Raw genomic sequence first — 24,767 nt, forward strand, 5'->3', positions numbered from 1 at the left:
ATGGTTAGTTTGTTACTCTGATGTTCTGATGCAAAATGTTTTTAGGCATTTGATTGACACTGTCTTTTGTTTAAACAATTTTATTTACGCTTGATGTGCTCAGTCTAGTGCTGAAAATGTGTGAAATCTAGAATAATTTCACAGTTGGGCCTGTATGTTTTAGTCAGCCTTTGGACAGTGCTTAACACATGTCCAGTTATAGTGACAGATCAGTGTACGTGGTTGTGTAAGAACAGGTTTAATAAATGTCGCTGATCATAATTTGATTGTGTGTTGTGTGACCTAAATGATGTTGGACCTCAATAGTAGTAGTGACAGAAAACAACCAAAATAGAGATAATTCCAATGGTTTACCAGATAGAACAAAATCTTGAGGGTAAAAAATGTTGAACAGATAGTTTTAACAATAGTAGTTAGAAATGAAAAGTCTGATTATATTATATTATCATTTTTCCTTTCCCCCCTTCTAGCAGTCCCTTGCCCCCATAAGTGGTTAAGGCGTTGGACTTGAAATCCAATGGGGTCTCCCCGCGCAGGTTCGAACCCTGCTCACAGCGAAGCTTTATTTATTAATTTATTATTATCTGTGAATATTCTGCCTTTTGGATGAACACATCTGTGTTTAATTTCACTGCATTTTTGATCATTTAATAATGAAACGAACTCACCATAAAAGGGAACACGGAAGCGGAACTTGTTCTGAGTTCCCGCAGTAAACCAAAGCTATCGTGAGAATAAACCTGGATCCACAGCTATGAATGAACCAAAACACAACTTGATCTCATATCTTTATTCTTTAAGAAACCGAAAACTATCCCACAGGGAACCGAGTTGGAACTCAAGATGATCTGGATGGATGGATCATCAACAGGTCAATTATTACTGCGGTCAGAGAAAGTTCCAACAGAGCCTTCAGTAAAACTTAATTTTTATAATAAAGTTCCATCTGAAATGTATCAAATTATTAAAATAAAAACCAATTAGACAAAATACTGTTTATGAATTATTTTATTGGTGGTGATCCTACACACCCCTGTCCACAGCTCCTCCAGGAGGATTTACAGTCCCACAGAGTTCTGGGTCTGAAGGGGTCTCCTCCCAGTGGGATGTTCCTATAACCTCCAGAAGTCTGATCCACTTCACCTGCCTTCTAGTTTTCTACTGGTAAATAATTTATATCTTCAACATATTTAACCCATCAATAAAGACATTTAGTAAACCAGTGCAATGTAAAGAAAAAAAAAAGGTGAGAAAATCAAATTAAAATAAAATAAAAGGGTAAAGTAAAATAAATAAAATCCAGTTTTACTTCTGTTCAGAAATTTTAAGCAAACTCCTAAAAATAATTCATATTTAAAATTTTAAATAATGTTTGTAACTTATTTAAAAACCATAAATTAATACAATGAAATGAAACAATAAAATTACGACTATGATAATAATAATTCGGTGCATTCCCTACCTAAAAATAAATAAATTTATATATATATATAATTTTTTTGTTTGAAATAAAATATACAACAGAATAATAATAATAATAATAATAATAATAACAATAATAGCAGCTGCTGATCGCGTCTTTATTTTCCGCTGATCGATCGGCTCTGATCGATCACTGAAGCCGCCTGCGCAGCTCCGCTCCCCGCCCTCCTCTTCATCATATCCCGTTGTCTCACTGGAGGATGACTCGGTTGGAGGCTAGCAGCTAACCGGGCGGGTGTCTCATGCCCCTTGTTGTTTCGTGGTGGTCCCGTGGAGCCGTTCCCGTCTCGACCCGGTCCGGACTGCAGGTGTGCGCTGCCCGGAGCGGCCCGGAGCTCGGCGCGGAGATGCAGCAGCTGTTATGTAAGAGCGGAGCCGCTAACGTTAGCCCGCCGCCATGAATGACGCGCAGCAAGAAATGTCTCCGGACTTTGTCCTGATGCGGCTCGTCTCTGCCGCGGAGTACGACCGGCTGGACGAGCCCGACGACCTGATCCGGTCCGCAGGCGGCGGGTTCGGACCGGTGAAAGCCGCGCTGGGACACCGCGGTGGCGGGTTTGATGTGGACCCCAGCGGCCCCTCTGCAGGCCTCGGATCCGCATCCCCGCACTATAGTTCGCCCCTCCCCGGGAAGGGTGAGCTGGACGGCGGCCTGGGGTTGTCGCAGGTCCCGCCGAGGTCCGAGGCGAAGCTGTCCCCGCCGCCTGAGGATTTTGCCGCAGCAGCACAGCGGTTCGTGGACAGTTCGGGTGGACACGGATCCAGGGCACAGCTGATGGTGTTGCAGAACCTGCTGCGGTCCGGATTGGAGCAGCCGCCAGCAGGGTTCCTGCAAGAGGAAACAGAGAGACAGAAGCTAGACTCGGGACCAGGGACAGGTTCTGCTAGCACAACATCTGGTCCCAGAACTGGAGGAGGGAAAGAGCAGAACTCTGGCTGTGTACCATCCCCGGAGGAAAACCTACAGTGGCACCCAGTCGTTAGACTGTCCAAAGGATCTGATGGGCCACAGAACCCTCAGCAGGTCCCATCTTTGGCCTCTGAATCCATTCCAGTCCTGTGCCACAGACACCAACTGGCAAAGTGGCCACCGGGTCTGTTGGACCAGGCTCTGCGCCTGGGTCTGTTAGAGTCTAGGAAAGATGAAGATCCAGTTCTGGTTCTGGCCCAGAAACTGGGTCAGCTGGGTGAGTGCAGAGAGGGAGTGGGAGGCAGTGGCGAAGATGTGGTACTCCCCCTTCCTCGCTGCTCCTGCCACAGCATCTTGGCCACGGGGCCAGGTGTGCCCGGTGAGGACCCGGGTGACACCAGCGATGCCCTGCTGGTTCTGGAAGGTCTGGGCTCTGAGCAGGTTGGGGAACTGTCTCAGGGGGGATGCAGAGATGGAGAGTACACTAAGAAAGAAGAGGAGGTGGGGGGAGTTGGTGCAGGGGGGACACCTGGGGGAGCGGCAACTGTCTTCTGTGCTGGGACACTGAGCGGTCTGATGCGGCAGGTCCACAGACTGGCTGAGGAGGCAGGGGTCTGCACCGAGCAGAATTGCCGCTCCACCGTGTCCCCCCCAATTAGCAGCAGCACCACTTGCCCGTACCCTGCTGTCCCCCCACAGGGCCCTCCAGATGCAGCAGTCATCAGCAGCACCCACATCCCTCCTGACCCAGGCCCTCGCCCACAGCATCAGCATCAGTCCCGATCTCAGCCGCAGAGCCGTGCCGCCACCCCAAAGCTCGGTGTGGCCTCAGGGGGACCAGGGCGACCTGCCTCACCCCTGGTGGTTCTGGAGGGGGAGGGGGAGAAGACATCACGGGGAAAGTCAAGGAAGGCAGGATCCCTTAAAGTCCGACTCAGCAAGCTGTTTAGAACCAAGAGCTCCAGTGGGGGGTCGGGTGGTCTGCTGGACAAAAGACCGTCGCTGGCGTCGTCCACCTCATCAGGGGGGAGTCTGCTGGATGTGTGGGGGTCAACCTGCAGCAGTACGGACCAGGACAGCAGCAGGTAAGATCTCTTGGATACAGGTCTAAAAGCTTGCTTCAAACCGCTGCAATCAGAATGCTTATCGCCATGACGATGGCAACTTTCAGAAATATATGGATGTTGATTGACGGTGTTGGAAATCTTTGATGTTCTGATGTTTCCTAACATCCTGACTTTAAAAGTCCTGCTGTTCCTCTGTAACTTCTTAAACACATCAGAATTTAAGAAAACACCCAGGAGCTCAGTCTCAGACTCTATAGACCTCCGTCAGCAGTTTACAGGTCAAATGTCAAGACATGACAGTTAGAAAAGCACTAACCCAGTCTGGCTGCTAAGGAGAAGGCCGGTCAGTCAGTCATCTTCTATACCATCTCTTCCATAGTGGGTCGCAGGGAAGCTGGTGCCTATCTCCAGCAGTCTATGGGTGGGAGGCGGGGTTCACCCTGAACAGGTCGCCAGTCCATCGCTGGCGACCTGTCAAGGAGAAAGCCTGTTCCTAAAAACAAGATGGCAGCAGGACTTTGCAAAAACTGAGTTTAAATGAAGGAGAAGACCTATGAGACAATGTCCTCTGAACAGATGAGACAAGATGTTGGACCATGGTGCACAGAACCATGACGCAGCAGATCAGCACAAACCCCTGATATCAGCTGTCAGTCACGGAGGTGCAGGGGGATGGTTTGGGCCTTTTTTCATTCTGCAGTCATTAAATGGACCCTGAACTCTTCTGTGTACCAAGGAACCGTCGTCCGATGTGAGTCCATCTGTTGGACAGCTAAAGTTCGGTCCAAACAGAACCCTGATCCCAAACAGCAGCATCAGATCTGCGACAGAATACTGAAGAAGACTACAATCAAGGTGCTGCAATGGTCCAGTCAAAGTCCAGATTTCCACCTTATTAAAATGGTGTGCTGGACCGGTTAGAAATTCTCATGCCGGTAAAAATACTTTGGGTTCATAAAGAGTTTTAAATGTAAAACAAGATCTGATTGGCTTTAAAACAACCTACTGCTTGTGTTTATGATGCTAGGAGTTGAATCGTAAATGTGACAGAAATTTCGTACCCTTCTTTCAGTCACCTGAGTGGCAGTGTGCAGCAACAGACAGGGAAGGATTGCTTAATCACTATATTGGAAAACCGAAGTTGCCCTGGCTTTCTGTTTGGCATTACAGGAACGTCATGACAGAACATTTCTGTGGTTCTGAAACCATAGCATTAAAAAACCTCAGTATATCCTATTATGAAACTGATTATGTCAGACAGAACCACTTCTGCTGGAGGAGGTTCTACAGGCTGCTGTATCAGGGTCAGATGAAATCCTGTTAGGTGTTTACTAACCAGAAGTTCTAAGCAGAACCGGACCATGTGAGGAAGACCTGCTGTATTCATGTTTGTTCTGTTTACATTATCAGAGTATTTATACTTCTGACCTCCTGTCTTCATCAGAAGCTGCTGCTCTCAGATCAGCTGTGAACCAACCGAACTTTATATGGCTCCCGCGCAACTTTTCCCTGCAGCTGTTGCTATGGTGATCAGCACCCTCGCTGCTCAGCAGAGAGAGGGAGAGATGGGGCGTTACCATGGCGACAGCATCCGTCTCTCAGACCTCAGATAAAACTTGTTTCCATGGCAGCAGTTTGGGGCTCCCAACAACGAGGGGTGGGGAGGGCTTGGGTTAGGAACATGCTCAGGTGTGGGCCAGGTGTGACTGTGATGTCACACCCGCAACCATGGCATTTTTAAAGATGGCGCCCCGATAGTGGCAGCTAGTCACTGTTGCTCCTTTTCTTTTCATCCCTCTCTATAACCTGCAGAATAATGGGTTCTGCCTGTTTTAACCAGTTAATGGTGGACCTCCTGATTGGATGGGTGTCAGGTTGTCCACCCTCTCCTGGGTTGCTGCTTACCTGTCTCAGTGTGTTGACAGGGGGGATCAGAAATGCAGGAGCCCAATCAGGAACCATCCTGTCTCCATTTCTCTTCACCTCAGGCTTTAAACATCTGTAGTCTGGAGTGTTTGAGTGAACAATGGACTGGAGTCTTAGTGGTCTGCTCTGGCTGGAATCATCTGCTTCTCAATATCGCCTAGACCAAGGAGGTGGTAGTGGTCCTTAGGAGGAAAAAAATCTGCATTTAAGGCCATGAACATAATGGGAGAAGTGGATCTGGTTGATGGCTACAGGTACTTGGTTCTGATCCCTAACACAGACTGGACCGGAGGACCAACACTGATGCTCTGTACAAGAAAAGGACGAGCAGACTCATCTTCGGGTCCACCAGTCTGTTTTGGCAGGTGCCATCTACTCTGCTGTGGTCTGTTGGGGGACCAGTAGATAAAATCAAGGAACAGAACCTGGAGACGTTTGAGTCTGTGAGGGACAGGAGGACAGAGAACATCATGTCCATCATGACCTCCTGTAAAGACAGTTGAGCTCTTCCCCAAGAGACTCACTCAGCTCTGCTGTCATGAAGACCACCACAGAGAATCCTTCATCTTGTTCACCATCTCACAGCTCTCTTCTGTTTAACCGCAGATCTTCATCCACTGTACTTTAGATCTGAAGGTCCAGTTTATAGATCCTGTTTATAAACATCCTGCTATTTATAATCCAACCATCTACTGTCCTGCATCGTGTACAAACGGCTTCAAACTTGTGACTAAGTCATTTCTTTGACCAGTGGTTCTGCTTGTCTCCACCAGGCTGCAGGTATCCAGACCTCACAGTGCCTTCTCCCCGGTGCCGTTCACTCCTGCTTTCACCGGTGAGTTCCCGTCTCTGCAGCAAGACCACTCTGTCATCCTGTTCCAACTCGATGCATAACAATCATGGAGGCATGCTTTTATGATTCTGTTGGACCAGATCTTTGTAGATGAGTGTTTGGGTGAAGATCAGCTAGATGTGAATGAGCTGCTGCAGCTGACAGGAAACTGTAACACAGTCAGCTGAAACAGGAGGCCAGGTGAGGCATGACGGGTTCATGTGCTCTGCAGCGTTCATGCACACACGCTCCAACATACTGGACCTAATCCAGATTTTAGGTTCTGCTTTGACAGGAATGTCTTAATTCTGACTAAGATGTCTTTAATGCCACTGCATGCAGGACAACACAGTTACTGTTAGCCTGTTACAGGGAGAAGATGATCACCTGGTCAGGTGGTGGAGGATTTTATTATGTGGTGTGGCAACTCCTAAATGTCACCAAACCCAGGGATGTGTGTACATGTTCCAGGGAGAGGTCCAGTCCACCACCTCTGGGTAGTGTCCTTGACAAGAAGCTGACATTCAGTGAGAATTCAGATAAGGTCAGCAAAGATTGAATTTCCTCCACAAATTAACCCAGTTTGGTGTGTAACAAGTTGATGACCCGTATATGATCCATTTTCTTTCATCACCTGGTTCCCAATCCTGTCAAGAGACAAAAACAGGACGAAACTAATAGTAAAAGAAGCCAGCAAAATTATTGGGAGTAAATTCTGCTATATTAGCAGAAACTTGTGTGACAGAGAGTCACACAAACAGCCAAAGGCATTCATCCACTCCTCTTCATCACCCACTTCATGGCAAAACTGAGCTCCTAGTGTCTGGAAGAAGATCCAGATCCTAAATCAGGGACCAACAGATGGAAAAACTATTTCATTACTTGGGTTGTGATTTTAGTCAGATTATCGTTTTTTTATTGATGTTTGTTCCAATGTTTTCCCTGGAGTGTCTTCTGTTTTTGCCAACGCTGTAGAGTGATTGTGTTTTATGTTTTTCTCCTATGTGACCTCTGTCCTTTAAGTCACTGACGGTGTGTTCGGGATTTTAATGTATCAGTATACACACACACAGTTAACACAATGTCAGTGACAGCAACCGACTGAGGTCACAGGATAACAGAAAAATAAAGCTGTGTGTTCCGAGAAGGGAGCCCTGAGGAACCCCATAAGGGATCTTTCTTTTCCTTAATTGCCAAATCACAATGGAGCCCAACTCTGCCAGATGTTATTCCTTCAACATAGTTTAGCACAGCTGGTTGGGATATATGCTGGATTTCCCCCTCAGCTGGGTCTGAGAGCAGAACCAGTGAGCTGCTAGGAATTAGCTGAAGGAAGTCATATTTAGGTCCAGAAAAGCGAAACTAGAACCTTCATGAAGAGCTATGGTCATACATGATGGAGCTGTCAGGTGAAGAAGCAGGACACATCAATGATTACCTCATCAGGAAATCACTTTGTGGAGAACGTCTGATTCCATCAGTAGAGAGAAGGTTCCTGGTGTTGTTCCTCAGGGACGGCAAAGTGGAGCAGGAGATGGATAGATGGTTTTCAGCTCCTCTGATCAGGATGTTGATCCAGTCTGTCATGTAAAGAAGGAGCTGGGCTGAAAGGTGAAGCTTTGGATTTACTGCTTCACCTGGTATGTTACATCCCTCACCTATGGTCCTGAGATATGGACCCTGGCTAAAAGAATCAGATCCTGGTTGCAAGCAGCTGAAATGAGCTTCCTCTGTTGGCCGACCAGGCTCTACCTTGGGAGGAGCTCTACCATCTGACGGGAGGTTGGAGCTGAGATGGTCCATCTCATTAGGATTCCTCCTGGACACCTCCAGCACCACCAACACACCATACTGTCTGTATCGGTGGAAGGGATCAGTATCAGTATGATGCCAGTATTAGATCAGTTCGGCTGCTTTTTCTTGTTCAAGGTATTCTGTAGGAGGTGCAGATCATCTCAATGACATGTCCAGCAGAAAGGGCCGATCTCAGTTTATTGAGAAGTTTGGAAAAACTGCTCCATGACGATGATCCATCCTGGAACGCTGATCTGTCAGCGGCTGAATGATAAAGTTCTGAGCTGACTGGGAGTATTGATTGATTGACTGGGAGGTTTATGAGTCCAGAAGTTTCTCCAGGATGTGAACTGAAGAACATCAGTTAGAACAGGTCCATCAGCTGCTTCACTGTTGGTTGTGACACCTCATCATCATCTTCATCATGAGGCTCTTCCTCTCTGCTCACTAACCCCTCCCTCCTTCCTCTAACCTTCTGTCCAGGTGAGACGGTCTCTCTGGTCGATGTGGATATCTCTCACAGGGGGGGGAGCTGTCACCACCCCCCCACCCCTCCCCCCCCACCCAGACGGAGCCTCAGCCTGCTTGGTACTTTTACTTCCTCTTCTGTCACTTTCTGTTCTGTCTCCTGCTCTGTGTGCTTGCGTTGTCATGCCTTCGCTCTCAGGTAGGATTCTTGTCTAACTGTTTTATTCAGGCCCGGTCCAGTTCTGATTAATGATTCTGGATTCTTTCTGATGTGTGGCTGAGGTTCTTTGGTTACATTCAGCATCAAAAACAAGTCTGAGCTGTAAGAATCGGGTTCTTTATTCTCTGGGTTTAAGAAGGAACCAGCAGATTCATTTCATTAGTTACTGACCCGAACTTGAGCGATGATGAGAAAGAAGCTGGAAAGTTGTGGAATCGATGTTCTCAGAGGAACCTGGGACCTTTGACTTTTGATTCTTTTAGATTCTTGACACAATTTCAGTTTGTCCCATTTTATAAAATATTTATTTATTGCTGCATTTCAGGCTGCAACCTGTTCTAAATAAGGTGCATTTATAGTGAAGCTCAGTCTGACTTTGCTCAAACTGGACCAATCAGGAGGTTCAGCTGGTGAATCCAGATGTTTCAGAACCAGTGGACCTCCTCTCAGTTGTATTGTTGTCTCTGCAGATGATTTCGGGGGTCCTCCTCAGCATCACGGACCCTTCATGGAACGGAACGTGGGAGCATCGATGCAGTCTCTGCCCCCACGACCCATGGCCCTGCACCCCACACTGAGCACCATCCAACACAGCCTGAGCCTCAACGGTAAGACACCAGCTCGCCGTGGTTCTGGTTCCAGCAGCTCAGAAACCAGCAGAGCTTTGAGGTTTTAATGAGTCCAAAGCAAAACCGTTGATGCGGACCAGTTTAAAACATCTGCATCACAGGAGGGGAAAAACCCAAAAGGTCCGATGAGCCACGAGGAGCTTCAGCTGTTTTTACTTTACAAGGTCTGGGTAAATATAGAAAACTAATTTTTACAGACTTTAGTACCTCTCACATTGTCTGAAAGCTGGATCAATCTGTCCGTTTGCAGAAACATCAGAATATTTGTGTTTTTACTTTAAGAAACTCGGAATTCTGTTTGGAAAAGAAATTTCATGAAGGAATCTTGAACCAGGTCTGATCCTAACTGATCTCTGGTTTATTCTCCTGCCCAGACACGTTCCTGCAAGGTTTACCCTGCCCAGTACCACTTCGGCCAGATGGTCAGAACCCCCCACCCCGACTCGCCCCTCGCTGCCCCCTGAGCCGACCCGACGCCGGCAGCTTCGCCACCAGCCTCAGGGAGCTGGAGAAGGTGGGTGTGTCTCTGCACTCTGATTGGATGACAGTGGTGGTGAAGGGCCGGGGCTTCACCGTTTGAGTGTGTGTTTGCAGTGTGGCTGGTACTGGGGCCCGATGAACTGGGAAGATGCTGAGATGAAGTTAAAAGGGAAACCGGACGGATCGTTTCTGGTTCGGGACAGTTCGGATCCTCGATACATCCTGAGCCTGAGCTTCCGGTCGCAGGGAGTCACACACCACACACGCATGGAGCACTATAGAGGTACCACACACACACACACACACACACACACACACACACACACACAGCTGTTCATGTGTGACCCGATGCGGCCCTGACATCTCTGTCTCCGTCCTGCAGGAACCTTCAGTCTGTGGTGCCATCCGAAGTTCGAGGACCGCTGTCACTCCGTGGTCGAGTTTATTGAGAGAGCCATCATGCACTCCAAGAATGGAAAGTTCCTCTACTTCCTGCGCTCCAGAGTCCCAGGTAGGAACTGACCAATCAGCTTGTGCTGTACGGTCTCACCTGCAGAACCTATGCATCCCGTTTTTTTCATTCAAAAAGTAGAACAAAAGTCAATGAAAAGTTTCAAAAGATGATCCGTTTTACAGACGGAGAATGAGATTTCTCCTCCAACAATCATGATTTGTAAAGAATCTGCAACCATAAACATTTTAAGGGTTCTGACCCAAATATTCCTGTCAGTTTTCTCCCAGGTTCTGTTCCATCATCTTGTGTTTGACTCTGTGTGTTTTCAGGTCTGCCTCCGACTCCGGTCCAGCTCCTGTATCCGGTCTCCAGGTTCAGCAGCGTCAAGTCTCTGCAGCATCTGTGTCGGTTCTGCATCAGACAGCTGGTCCGGATAGACCACATTCAGGAGCTGCCGCTGCCCACGTAAGTACCTGCTCCTGCTGACACACCTGGGAGAAGCCCCGCCCCCCGACTGATTAACCTGTTGCTTGATGAGACAGCCAGAATGATGGGAGACCACAGGGACAGTCAGTGAGATGACTCGGCAGGTTTCAGACCGTTTCTGCTGAAAGATTCCAGGAAACAGGAAGTGGGGGAGGAAGTAGCTGATTAGAGCAGAAAGAAGAAGTGAAAGTATCCAAACATGAGCTGTTAGCATCAGCGTTCAGCTTGGTGCTCCTGCAGTTAGAGGAAGCTGCAGATTCAGCTGCTGATTGATTTGTTGGATGAAGCATGTCTGATTGACAGCAGAACATCTAAAACTGCGTTTCCTCCTCTGTCCTCCAGGCCTCTGATCGCTTACCTGAGGAAGTTCTACTACTACGACCCTGAGGAGGAGATTAGTCCCATGCTGCAGGACGGGAAGGAGGCCAAGGAGCGAGGCTCGGAGCCTAGCAGCCAGCCGGGAGTCGAGTCCCAAACGTAGCACTGGAGCCGGGGCACATCGTGAGTCCATCCACAGGTAGAACTTGCTTGGATCACAAGGTGTCTGTTTTTGGGACATTTCTGCTGCAGGAACCTTTTTCACAAAACCAGGGTCGTTTTCTGGAGCGCCACTGCGTCTCCCAGGGTTTAAAACCAGAACTCTACCCCAGAAAACAGCCCTAATGCTATTACCCTGAACCTTTAGGGTGGAGCTTTGTGTAGCGAGCCTTAAACTGTAACAGATTTAGAAACATTGACCTCTGCTTTAGGTGGAAACAGAGAGAAGCTCCTGGGCTACTATTGTTTAGTAGCCCAGGAGCTTAGTTAAATAACTGGCTGCTTGACCCCAGCAGGCTGCTTGACCCCAGCAGGCTGCTTGACCCCAGCAGGCTACATGACCCCAGCAGGCTGCTTGACCCCAGCAGGCTACATGACCCCAGCAGGCTGCTTGACCCCAGCAGGCTGCTTGACCCCAGCAGGCTACATGACCCCAGCAGGCTGCTTGACCCCAGCAGGCTACATGACCCCAGCAGGCTGCTTGACCCCAGCAGGCTGCTTGACCCCAGCAGGCTGCTTGACCCCAGCAGGCTGCTTGACCCCAGCAGGCTACATGACCCCAGCAGGCTGCTTGACCCCAGCAGGCTGCTTGACCCCAGCAGGCTGCTTGACCCCAGCAGGCTGCTTGACCCCAGCAGGCTACATGACCCCAGCAGGCTGCTTGACCCCAGCAGGCTACATGACCCCAGCAGGCTACATGACCCCAGCAGGCTGCTTGACCCCAGCAGGCTACATGACCCCAGCAGGCTACATGACCCCAGCAGGCTACATGACCCCAGCAGGCTACATGACCCCAGCAGGCTACATGACCCCAGCAGGCTGCTTGACCCCAGCAGGCTGCTTGACCCCAGCAGGCTACATGACCCCAGCAGGCTGCTTGACCCCAGCAGGCTACATGACCCCAGCAGGCTGCATGACCCCAGCAGGCTGCTTGACCCCAGCAGGCTGCTTGACCCCAGCAGGCTACATGACCCCAGCAGGCTGCTTGACCCCAGCAGGCTACATGACCCCAGCAGGCTGCTTGACCCCAGCAGGCTGCTTGACCCCAGCAGGCTGCTTGACCCCAGCAGGCTGCTTGACCCCAGCAGGCTACATGACCCCAGCAGGCTGCTTGACCCCAGCAGGCTGCTTGACCCCAGCAGGCTGCTTGACCCCAGCAGGCTGCTTGACCCCAGCAGGCTGCTTGACCCCAGCAGGCTACATGACCCCAGCAGGCTGCTTGACCCCAGCAGGCTACATGACCCCAGCAGGCTACATGACCCCAGCAGGCTGCTTGACCCCAGCAGGCTACATGACCCCAGCAGGCTACATGACCCCAGCAGGCTACATGACCCCAGCAGGCTACATGACCCCAGCAGGCTACATGACCCCAGCAGGCTACATGACCCCAGCAGGCTGCTTGACCCCAGCAGGCTGCTTGACCCCAGCAGGCTACATGACCCCAGCAGGCTGCTTGACCCCAGCAGGCTACATGACCCCAGCAGGCTACATGACCCCAGCAGGCTACATGACCCCAGCAGGCTACATGACCCCAGCAGGCTACATGACCCCAGCAGGCTGCTTGACCCCAGCAGGCTGCTTGACCCCAGCAGGCTACATGACCCCAGCAGGCTGCTTGACCCCAGCAGGCTACATGACCCCAGCAGGCTACATGACCCCAGCAGGCTACATGACCCCAGCAGGCTACATGACCCCAGCAGGCTGCTTGACCCCAGCAGGCTGCTTGACCCCAGCAGGCTACATGACCCCAGCAGGCTACATGACCCCAGCAGGCTGCTTGACCCCAGCAGGCTGCTTGACCCCAGCAGGCTGCTTGACCCCAGCAGGCTACATGACCCCAGCAGGCTGCTTGACCCCAGCAGGCTGCTTGACCCCAGCAGGCTGCTTGACCCCAGCAGGCTGCTTGACCCCAGCAGGCTACATGACCCCAGCAGGCTGCTTGACCCCAGCAGGCTGCTTGACCCCAGCAGGCTGCTTGACCCCAGCAGGCTACATGACCCCAGCAGGCTGCTTGACCCCAGCAGGCTACATGACCCCAGCAGGCTACATGACCCCAGCAGGCTGCTTGACCCCAGCAGGCTACATGACCCCAGCAGGCTACATGACCCCAGCAGGCTACATGACCCCAGCAGGCTACATGACCCCAGCAGGCTACATGACCCCAGCAGGCTGCTTGACCCCAGCAGGCTGCTTGACCCCAGCAGGCTACATGACCCCAGCAGGCTGCTTGACCCCAGCAGGCTACATGACCCCAGCAGGCTACATGACCCCAGCAGGCTACATGACCCCAGCAGGCTACATGACCCCAGCAGGCTACATGACCCCAGCAGGCTGCTTGACCCCAGCAGGCTGCTTGACCCCAGCAGGCTACATGACCCCAGCAGGCTGCTTGACCCCAGCAGGCTACATGACCCCAGCAGGCTACATGACCCCAGCAGGCTACATGACCCCAGCAGGCTACATGACCCCAGCAGGCTGCTTGACCCCAGCAGGCTGCTTGACCCCAGCAGGCTGCTTGACCCCAGCAGGCTGCTTGACCCCAGCAGGCTACATGACCCCAGCAGGCTGCTTGACCCCAGCAGGCTGCTTGACCCCAGCAGGCTACATGACCCCAGCAGGCTACATGACCCCAGCAGGCTGCTTGACCCCAGCAGGCTGCTTGACCCCAGCAGGCTGCTTGACCCCAGCAGGCTACATGACCCCAGCAGGCTGCTTGACCCCAGCAGGCTGCTTGACCCCAGCAGGCTACATGACCCCAGCAGGCTGCTTGACCCCAGCAGGCTGCTTGACCCCAGCAGGCTATTTTACATCCTGGATCTCTTTATTGGGAGCAAAACGATGCTGAATTTGACCGAAAGGTTTTTCAGTCCACATAATGATATCTAGCAGAAGATTTGAGGTGGGCAGGAGAGCAGGAAGTCTTGGTACTGGTCGGTTCTAGCTCCAAACCATGAGTTTTCTTGCTTTAAATGGGAACTGTTCCTTTAACTGTCGCTTTTCTTCCTGCAGGTCTTTTCTTTCTCTGTTTCTGGACTCGATCACTGAAGGACGTTCAAATATTCAAACTGGACTCTGACTGCAGCCAATGGGCTCCCTTCGCTCAGTCTCGTATCCAGGCGGGTTTCAGATGATCCTCCCTCATCTGATTGGCTCACAGGGAGCTGACAGGAGAGGGACAGGGGATAAGGAGACTCCGCCTCCTTTTTGATGTCATCACTGATCAGCTGGACTGAAGCGAACGTGACGTCACCGTCGGGAAAACGCTGAAAACTCGACGAGGAGAGAAACTGTTGGTCGTCTCCAGGATCCATAAACTTCCAAAAGCCCGAGTCGGAGAACGCTGTGGAGTTTAACGTTGTGTCAGGAACCTTGGATGTTTTCATCGGTTCTACAAGAATCATCTCTGTTTACTTTTCCTTTTGCTGGAGACCTTGTTGAAGTGTCAAGGGACGTCAGCAGGGGGCGCTGTTTTGTGGTACAACACGGTTATTTTGGGACCCATCTGAGGAGATGAAGTCCGGATCAGTGGAATCAGCTGCTCCGATAATCAATATTCAGCTTTTAAATCAAACTAATATTCACAACGCTTCATTTCAGATTTCAGTTTTTAAACTTCTCTGTTTTCAGCTGAACAAAAGAAAATAAAAAATCAGCTGCAGCTTTAAACTGTGATGATGAATTTCAGCCATCAGTACATTGGATGCAACGGTTCTAATGGATCCGGGTCCATAACATGGTTATATCGTTCATCAGTTAAGGGGGGAGGGGGAGGAGGCCGTTCTGGTTCTGGTTCTGGACCGGGTCCTTTTAGTTTTAAACGCTCCATTAATCCCACCCATGAGCAGCAGATAGTCCACTGATACCAGTTTGTAAAAGCTACCAGTACCGGTCCGTTTGGCTTCAGGAACTCTGACAGTCTGAGGTTAATGCTGGCTGGGACATTTGGGTTGTAAATGTAGAGGAAAATGACTGGTTCTGAAATTATATTCAGTCATCTGGTAAAAGTAAACGTTTAAAAGAAGACAGTTGGGTTTAGAATGATGTTCAGAACCATCTATGGGCCGGGTGTCAGTGGGAGGGAATATTATTTACACTGGAGTTTAATCACATGGAAATCCCTGCAACACAAAGGCTGCAGTTCTGACCTCTGACCTGTTCTGCCCTGATGTCTGCTCCTGGTTCTGGTAGGTCAGAACATCTGTCTGGTGTCTCCATCTTCATGCTGTTGCAATGAGTGGGTTGCCACGACAACCAGTTAATTACAGGAGCTAAGGTAGCTCACATGGGACAACAGTGATGATCTTCATCCATCATCATCATCCATCCTGATCCTGCCCAGCATTCCAGAACCATCCTACTGTTGGTAGATCCCTAAACTCAGAACTTCTGACCCGACCCAGTCCCTAAATGAACCATATGGATTGGTATTTATGGCCCGGTCCATCCCTAAGCTGAGCCTTCAGAACCCACAGTAAATGTCTTGGTGCTGGTCAGAACCGAGCTGCAGCCTTCAGGAACTCAATGGGCAGCTTTTAAAATCTGATGAATGTTTGATGTCTTGAAATGTAAGAAAATCAGATTTTTGTTCTGATCTGATGTTTAAATTATTCATTATTAATTTCATTATTAATTATTTTATGATTCAGGAATGTCAGATTCTGAAGAACTGAGTTATACTTTGGCTGATAATAGGACTGGACCTGGTGACGGAACCCAAACAGAACCTTGTATTTTTGTGTGAATGTGGACTGATGAAGGTCTGCCGCTGTTGAAGGTCAAGAAGAAAGTTTGGTCTTTTGGTGTTTCTTCATCCTGCTGTTCGTCTTCACACTGGATCATTGTTGATATTAATGAACTTTTGAATGAATGAGCGCTGATCCCATTTTTTATTGTCGGGTCTGGTTCCGGTACGAATGTGAATGACAGTTTATTGAGAACTTTGTGATGATATTTGGAATATGATTACTGTAAAAATTGCTGCAACTTTTGGTTCCAGGAACAGAACGCTGGAATGTTCCTGGGAACCAGAAGTTCCTCCTGAAGGAGAATATTTCAGAGTGACGGCTGGGTTTTCTCATTTTTCATAAAGTTTCCAGAAATGTTGTTCTGATCCGCTCAGTTTTTTAGCACTTTGTTGCAGTTTAGCTGCTTTTGGTTTAGTGGACACATTTTTAAATTTGAAATGTCTAATTTTAAATTTTTGTCAAAATCTTCTGAAAATATCTTGAATGGGAATTATTAAGGTATGAAATCTATTCTAGATATGAAATTCTAGAGGAATTCTGGTGAAAATCCAAATTTCCTTTTATTTGAAACAATTTGAGAGAAATTCCCATTTTTAGATTTGATTGGATTTTATCTGGTTTCTGTAAAAATGTTGATAAAAAGTTTTCTGGAACTTCTTGTTGAACAGAACAAATCTGGTTCTGGTCATCATGCAGAGAACAACTTTGTGTTTGGACTTGGTTCCTCCATGTAGCACCCTTCGTTAACTTGGATCATGTTAGAAAAGCTTTCTCCAGGTTCCTCTGGAGAAACGTGGAGATTTGTCTCACCTGTGGATCTTGAAGCAGCAACAGATGAATGATGTACAGCTCTTCAGAACATTTCCATCTGGGTTTTTCATTTAGTTTCTGAGATGTTTGGGATTCTACAAGTTGGGAATAACGTCCAGATCCTGGAGGCGACCGCCGCGCCACGATGGCAACCTTACCAAAAAACTTAGAGCAGGGTTACTATGACGACTACTGAGCTACAACCATGCCAACATCTTGATGTTTCACTGGAACCAGCCTGTTTGGGAGGTCAAACACTGGGAACTCTGGGAGAGCTGGAGGCGGGACCTGGGCATCCTGCAGGGACGCTTCCATGATGTCAAACCGTTGTAAATGTGCACTCTGAAGGACTGCAGACGTGCTGACATGTTGTTGTTGGTGTGGAGGAGCAGTAATGTGTCGTTGTTGTGCAGTCACCTGTTAATAAAACATGGTGGGACTGAAGTCTGTCCGTCTTTAATTGGACCAAAACGTCTCATCCAGAATCCCAACGTTTGGTTTTATTTTCTTTGAGTTTTAAGTTTGTTTATTGGATCGTAAAATACAAAATTCAACACAGACAGAGATGATTATTGACCTCAGAACTTTTAATGAGCTTACAAACAGTCCCAAACAAATTGCTCCATTATTAGAGAACCCTCCCTTCAGGTCAAAGGTCACTCTTTGCCGTAAACAGATTGGTTCCCATGTTCCTGAGTGAAGGCAGGACACAGCAGAAGATGGACCAGAGCTTCGTCTGCAGTGATGAGGGCGTTACTTCGGTCTGTGGTGGAGAAGAAGCTGAGTTGAAAGGTGAAGCTCTGGTCTTGATGGTCCATCGATGGTCCAACCCTCACCTATGGTTCTGACATCTGGATCATAACTGAAAGAACCAGATCCTGCATCCAAGCAGCTAAAAAGAGCTTGCCTTGGAGATGAGGAGAGGACCTCCGAGTGGAGCGGCTGCTCCAACTAAAATTCCCTAAAACAATATTTTATTAAACTTATTAACTGTTTGAAATTAAACTTCGTGGAATTACTCAGATATTACAGTCTATGACACTTAATTTAAGATAAAGTAACCCTCAACAAAAAAATTATTCAAAACAGCTTTAAGCTCTATTTAAATTCCAGTATTCGGTCTCATTTACAAGTTTAATATCAAATCATTAATTTTCATAATAGATTTGGAAAAATAACTAATAATCTCACTAGTTTCCTCGATGAAGATGAATCATCTGTGACGTTTCAGGATTCAGGATTATATTAAGACACACACAGCATATCGACCTTGTCACAAATATTAGAAACATGCAGAGTAAATGGCATCTGCAGCAGCTTCTAACAGAGAAATAATTTCTTATTTCTGTCTCATTTAAAGCAGGAGTGTCCAACGTTTGGCCCAGGGGCCATTTGTGGCCCTAGGAACAATTTAATTAGGACCCCGACCTCAGTTCAAGAAAGGTCCACATTGGCCATCCAGCAGATGGACTTTTCTCACCTATAAATTTCTATCTCCTGAAATGGAAAATGTTTGGTGCAAAACAAAATATTTTTGTTTCATTAATCATTATTAGCCATTATTTTAATGATAGGAAGTCGGGCCACAAACATCCAGAGACCTTTTACTCAGACGGGCTTGGGCACCACGGTTGGTCAAATAAAGGTTTAAAACACCGAAACTTTTAGAATAAAATTCTCTTTTGTTGCTGATAATAAACTAAAAATGATTTTCTAGAGCAAAAAGTTAGAAAACCTCAAACCTTCCTTTCATCAACGAATCAATTTGTTCTTTTCTAGTTTGTTTCTTTAAAATTCAGCATGTTTCATTTATGAAACACAATTTATTAAAATGATGGCCCCTGTGGTCCTTCAGCGTGGTGATTTTGGCCCATGGTGCTAAAAGTTTGGACACCCCTGGTTTAAAACTTTAAGCTACTCTGGAATTAAAATGAATTGTGAGTAAAGGAGAACGGCTCAGTGAGATTTACATCATGACTTAAATCAGTTTATTGTAACTCTTGAAGGTTTTTATCTGCAATATTACACAAATGGAGCTTAGAAGACCTGGTTCTGATTTTAATGGACTCAACAGTTTCAGGTGTTTTGCTTAGTTCTTACATGGAGTCGAAGGTTTTCTTTGAGAACCTTCAGCTTTAATGTTTCTGGCTCCAGAGAAACCTCAGGCTGAGGAAAACCTTGTCAATACTAGGAGATAAATTAACGTGCAGCGTCAGTAAATCATCCTGACAGCTGCAATAGATGTATTAGCTAACGGACATAGAACAAATTAGAACCAGAACTGTTCTGGAGCAATTCACTGTAAGTACACTAAGTCTTTTCCATTTGTTCTGATTCCTCTGTCTGATTGGTTCTTGCAAGCTGCTGTTTTAACCGCCTCGGATCATCAGAACGTGGGTCAATCTTCTTTCGGCAGAACCACCATCCTCTTCACTATCATCTGTGCAAAGATCACTTCCATCTGCAGAGGGAAGAGCAAAGGCCAGTGAGAGGGGATCTCTGATGGATTTTTGTGAAGTTTGACACAAAGTTATTTTTCAGTTTCACACACAGAGGAGCATGATGTGAAAACACTGTAAAAGTGAGAAGAAATAGCTGAAAAATCCACCTGCTGATCTATGGACTTATTTTACTCAAACCCAGAGATGACAGCCAGACAGACAAGGATGAAAGCAGCGCAGATTACCAGGGTTAAACTTTATAAGCTTGTCAAGTTGTTTTTCAAACTTGTGCTAATTCATTGTTGTGGACTAACAGGTAAAGCATGTGTTGATGAATGTAATGTGAGATCTTTGTTAAATTAAAATATATGAAGTCATTATACTGTTGGTAATGTGTCCCACAATGTCCCTCATAAGCATCCTTGTCGTCCCGCATTCAGTTTTTGATATCTAGTCACCCTATGAAGAACTGTTTCCAGCCTCTCCATCTTCAGCTGCCAGCCACTGGGTTGACCCTCACCTGAGCCTGTGCAGTCTGGATTGTTTGCTCTCCACAAGATCCAACAGGTCCTTTACATCTGAATCCTGGAGGTTGTTGTGTCTCAGGTCCAGACATTTCAGAGAAGAGGGGTTGGTCTTCAGGGCTGAGACTAGAGAAGCACAGCTGATCCCTGACAGCCTGCAGCCCCACAGACTGAAAAACAACAATGCATACAACAGGTTTTCAGATACAACTTCCATCCACCAGCTGACCTGGTGGTGGCCAGCAAGACATCAGTTTTGTCGAGAACTTTTCATCCAATCATCATCATAATGAATCTCATATTTAAACTTGGACCTTTTTCATGTTTTTCTAACTGTTCTTTTTCCAGAGTGAAAAAATGATGTAAAATACAACAAGAACATGTAGAGCTTGCTGTGCAAGGTTGAATTTATTGAGGATTTTATGGAATCCATTTTTTCATGTTAGCGAGATTCATCCATTCTAAAACCAGTTTGTTCTGTCAAACACCAGTTTCATTGTCCCCAGTAAAGCCAGTTTTACATTGCCAGGGACTGAATGGGTGCAGACCAAGAAAGAAGCCCCTGCTCCAAGATCAAGACCTTCAAGCTTGGCTGAAATGTGCAGCTGCCCACGTGGAGAAGCCAAATGACTTAAGGAAAATGTTTCATGGTTAGATTATATAAAGCTTGTGGTGTTTGACTACAAGAACAGAGAATGGCAACAAAAATGTTTGGAGGAGTCAAGATGAGGCTTTCAGACCTAAGATAACTATACCAACGGTCAAGCATGGTGTTGGCAGCATTATGATGTGGGGCCTTTCAATGACAGTAAAAAAAACACACATTCTTTTTTTCTTTCCCATTTTATCTAACAGTGGAAGTTACAACAAATGTGGAAAAAGTCTTTTATGAGCAAACGGAAATCTGATTCTTTATGGACAGAAGTTCTGTAGAACATCAGCTGTCAACATCTAGAACAATGAGAGGGTGAACTTACCTCATTTTCTCTAGTCTACAGTGAGGACTCTCCATAAAAGAACAAAGCTGCTCTACTCCTGAATCCTCGAGGTTGTTTCCACCCATGTCAAGAAATGTCAGACGGGAGGGGTTGCACTTCAGAGCTGAGGCCAAATAAGCACAGCTGATGCCTGATAAACTACATTCTAGCAATCTAAACAAACAAAAAAAAGAAAATGGTTTTCTCAGTCGAACTAGATCAGAGTTTTCAGCCTCCAATTTACAAATGACAGGATGGACAATGAAATTAATTTAACCTGAGCGTCTTGAGTCTACTCTGTGAATTTGCTAGGAACGCACAGAGCAGCTTCATGCCTGAATCCTGTAGCTTGTTGTTGAGACCCATGTCCAGATGTTTTAGATAAAAAGGATTTGACAGGAGAGCGGAAATGAGAGAATCACAGCTGATCTCTGACAGGCGGCAGCCTCTCAGTCTGGATAGAGAATAAAACTAATCAGATAACGCAACATGATTTATGGTGTGAACCTAATTATTAATATGTACCAGTATATCAGAGATTGCTGTTCACATGGACCGTGACAAACGGTTAAAAACACATCTTGGTATTTTGTAAGAAAGGATTTTATAAGTTTAACCAGGACAAAAACGACACTGATCCAACATCTAACAAAGTTCTTTCCCTCAGTTGCTGTCTGTAAAACGGCACCATGCCCAATAGATTTAAAAGTTCACAAAGGTCAAATTGTATATTTTACTCACAGTAACATGTTCAGGGAACTGACCTTAGTGTCTCCAGTTTACAGTGTGGACTTGCAAGTCCAGCACACAGATGCTTCACTCCTGGGTCGGGCAGGACGTTTCCAGTTAGGTCCAGTTTTTTCAGATGGGAGTGGCTGGACAGCAGAGCCGAGGCCACAACTTCACAGTGAGTCTCTGAGAGTCGACAGCCAACGAGTCTTTAATGTCACATACAGGATGATGCATATAATGAGATCTGGTTAGACATCCCCCATCTTATCTAGCTTAAACACATTATAAGTTGGTAGTCTGCAGAGCTCAGTAGGACAAGCTGGAACATCATGCACAGGTGCTCTTAAATCATGGTGCAGCCAGTTCTAACTCAGTGTGTTACTGCTTATGGTCCTCTGCTACTCTCCTCTGTCAAACATCTCTTGAATACATGCAACCAGTGCATCAGATCTTAAAAATGAGCCCTCATCAGGCTCTCCAACAGCTGCAGATATTAATTAGATGAACTCACCGAGCCTTTCTGCAGTTCCTCACTGCTGGAATTAGTCTCATTTTCCCTTCTTTTGATGTGTTGTACATAGCCAGGTCCAACTGATCCAGAACATCCTCCAGCATCTGCAGCATGTAGGCCAAAGCTGAGCAGTGGATCTCTGAGAGTTCCATTTCTGTTTGGTTCTCCGACCTCAGAAACTCTTGGATCTCCTGATGAATTGAGAGATCATTCATCTCCATCAGACAGTAGAAGATGTAGATGCTTCTGTCTGGAGACATTTTATTAGTGTTCATCTTCTTCAGGTTGCTGATGACTCTATAGATGTTTTCTGGACTGTTCCCTGTCTGACCAACAAGGGGTCCCAAGAGCTTCTGATTTGACTCCAGAACAAGGCCATGAAGGAAGCGAACAAACAGGTCCAGATAGCCAATTTTACTTTGGAGAGATTTCATCATGACTCTCATCAGGAAACCATCTACAGTGGAGTTACTGTCTCCCATTTTTAGGTCTTTTCTAACTTGGGTATTAGGTAAACCATCCAGGAAGTTGTCCATCACCTCTGTGTTCCTGTTGGTGAAACAGTGGAACATGTAGACTGCAGCCAGAAACTCTTGAATACTCAGATGAACAAAGCAGTAGACTGGTTTCTGGAAGATCATACTCTCCTCTTTAAAGATCTCTGTACAAACTCCAGAGTACACCAATGCCTCTCTGACATCAAGACCACACTGCTCCAGGTCCTCATCATAAAACACAATGTTCCCTTTCTCCAGATGCTCAAACGCCAGCCTCCCCAGCTTCAGGAGAACTTCCATGTCAGCTTCTATCAGCTCCTGTGGACTCATCCCATGTCCTTCATGGTACTTGTTCTTCTTTCTCTTCATCTGAACCAGCAGGAAGTGTGAGTACATGTCAGTCATGGTCTTGGGCAGTTCTCCTCTCTGCTCTGTGGTCAACATGTTCTCCAGAACTGTAGCAGTGATCCAGCAGAAGACTGGGATTCCACACATGATGTGGAGGCTCCTGGAGGTCTTGATGTGGGAGATGATTCTGCTGGACAGCTCTTCATCACTGAACCTCCTCCTGAAGTACTCCTCCTTCTGGACGTCAGTGAAACCTCGTACTTCTGTTACCCTGGCAACACATGAAGGAGGGATCTGATTGGCCGCTGCAGGTCTGGAAGTTATCCAGACGAGAGCCGAGGGCAGCAGGTTCCCCTTGATGAGGTTTGTCAGCAGAACGTTAACTGATGACTTCTGGGTGACATCAGAAACAAGCCGACTGTCGTTGAAGTCCAGAGAAAGTCTGCTTTCATCCAGGCCGTCAAAGATGAAGAGAAGTTTACAGACAGCCAGCTTCTCTGCTGGGAGCCTCTGGAGTGTTGGATGGAAAACATGGAGCAGCGTGAGAAGACTGTGCTGCTCCTCTCTGATCAAGTTCAGCTCCCTGAATGAAAGGAGAACCACCACACTGACATATTGGTTCTCCAAGCCCTCTGCCCAGTCCAGAGTGAACTTCTGCACTGAGAAGGTTTTTCCAACACCAGCGACACCGTTGGTCAGAACCACTCTGATGGCTCCATGCTGGTCAGGTAAGGGTTTGAAGATGTCGTGGCACCTGATTGGTGAGTCACTGAGAGCCATGGATGCTGTCTCCAGCTGCCGAACTTCATGCTGAGTTCTAACTTCACCCTGTCCGTCTATGATGTAGAGCTCAGTGTAGATGCTGTTGAGGAGAGTTCTGCCTCCTATTTCATCAGTTCCTTCTGTTACATATTTATATCTCCTCCTCAGTCTGATTTTATGTTTGTCTAAAACCTTCTGAAGACCAACACCTGCTGAAAACAAAAGAAAAAAGGTATTAAAGAAAAATCAGCACAGACATCAGTGATACTCCATCATTCTATAAATCCCTCTGTGGGTGTCACGTGTTGATAGCTCAGACTCTGTGGACCGAACACGCCAACAACATATAAGCCTGGATTCATCTGATACAGAACAACAAACAGTAGAACCAATGGAAGAACTGGAGACTCATCATTATCCACACCTTGACAATTCATCACTGAATGAGTTGATTGCTTTGGTGCTGTTGAAGCATGAAGAGCAGCTGTGTGTCGATCAGGTAGGTCCATGTACTCACCCTGACCCTCTACAGAGCTTCTCCAATTAGCTGTCAGCTGTCCAGTTAGGGACTGGAACCTTTCTCCACACTGGGGACAGGAGGATTGTCCTGATGAAGCAGATTGGTCCCAGTATGAGACCATGCACTGTCTGCAGGACCAGTGTCCACAGCTGGTAAAGACTGGATCCCTCAGGAGCTCGTGACAAGAGCAGCAGGACAGCTGATTCACCGCAGAAACATGGCTGCTGCTTCTCTCTCTGAGGACACAAAGAAAATGACTCATGAAACACAGCAAGCAGTAAGAGTACTGGTGTCTTACTGGACTCTTATCTTCAGCACCAGCGGACTCATTGTCTCGTACTCGTACTTGTCGTGTTCCGCTTATCCGGGACTGGATCGCAGGGGCAGCAGACTCAGCAGAGACACCCAGACGTCTCTCTCCCTAGACACCTCCTCCAGCTCCTCCAGGGGAAGTCCAAGGCGTTCCCAGGCCAGCCGAAAGACATAGTCCCTCCAGCGTGTCCTGGGCCATCCCCTGGGCCTCCTCCCGGTGGGACGTGCTTGGAACACCTCCCGAGGAAGGCGTCCAGGAGGCATCCGGTAAAGATGCCCGAGCCACCTCAACTGGCTCCTCTC

General features: G+C 47.5%; 2 protein-coding genes across 4 annotated transcripts; one reads left to right on the plus strand and one right to left on the minus strand.

Moving 5' to 3' along the window:
* Positions 1 to 1,472: 1,472 nt before the first annotated feature.
* Positions 1,473 to 14,955, plus strand: LOC124863242 (suppressor of cytokine signaling 7-like). Of its 3 annotated transcripts, none has more exons than XM_047357545.1 (10): positions 1,473 to 3,477; positions 6,159 to 6,220; positions 8,495 to 8,599; positions 9,170 to 9,307; positions 9,703 to 9,842; positions 9,923 to 10,091; positions 10,191 to 10,319; positions 10,592 to 10,727; positions 11,091 to 11,249; positions 14,295 to 14,955. In XM_047357545.1, the coding sequence occupies exons 1-9, from the start codon at positions 1,880 to 1,882 to the stop codon at positions 11,227 to 11,229; spliced, it is 2,616 nt and encodes an 871-aa protein (XP_047213501.1). In that variant the 5' UTR covers positions 1,473 to 1,879; the 3' UTR covers positions 11,230 to 11,249; positions 14,295 to 14,955. The 3 variants fall into 3 exon arrangements, with proteins under 3 accessions (XP_047213501.1, XP_047213500.1, XP_047213502.1); XM_047357544.1 differs by having other exon boundaries at positions 1,476 to 3,477; positions 11,091 to 11,265; XM_047357546.1 differs by lacking the exon at positions 8,495 to 8,599 and having other exon boundaries at positions 1,481 to 3,477; positions 11,091 to 11,265.
* Positions 14,956 to 18,800: 3,845 nt separating this feature from the next.
* LOC124863250 (NACHT, LRR and PYD domains-containing protein 3-like) lies at positions 18,801 to 24,472 on the minus strand. The gene is made up of 7 exons (XM_047357556.1): positions 24,150 to 24,472; positions 22,026 to 23,841; positions 21,547 to 21,720; positions 21,060 to 21,236; positions 20,783 to 20,956; positions 19,802 to 19,975; positions 18,801 to 19,301 (listed from the first exon to the last, which is right to left on the minus strand). Exons 1-7 carry the CDS (start codon positions 24,412 to 24,414, stop codon positions 19,292 to 19,294), a joined length of 2,790 nt encoding a protein of 929 aa, XP_047213512.1. The 5' UTR covers positions 24,415 to 24,472; the 3' UTR covers positions 18,801 to 19,291.
* Between the last annotated feature and the right edge of the window lie 295 nt (positions 24,473 to 24,767).

The sequence above is a fragment of the Girardinichthys multiradiatus genome, chromosome X, assembly GCF_021462225.1.
Source record: "Girardinichthys multiradiatus isolate DD_20200921_A chromosome X, DD_fGirMul_XY1, whole genome shotgun sequence".
NCBI lineage: Eukaryota > Metazoa > Chordata > Actinopteri > Cyprinodontiformes > Goodeidae > Girardinichthys > Girardinichthys multiradiatus.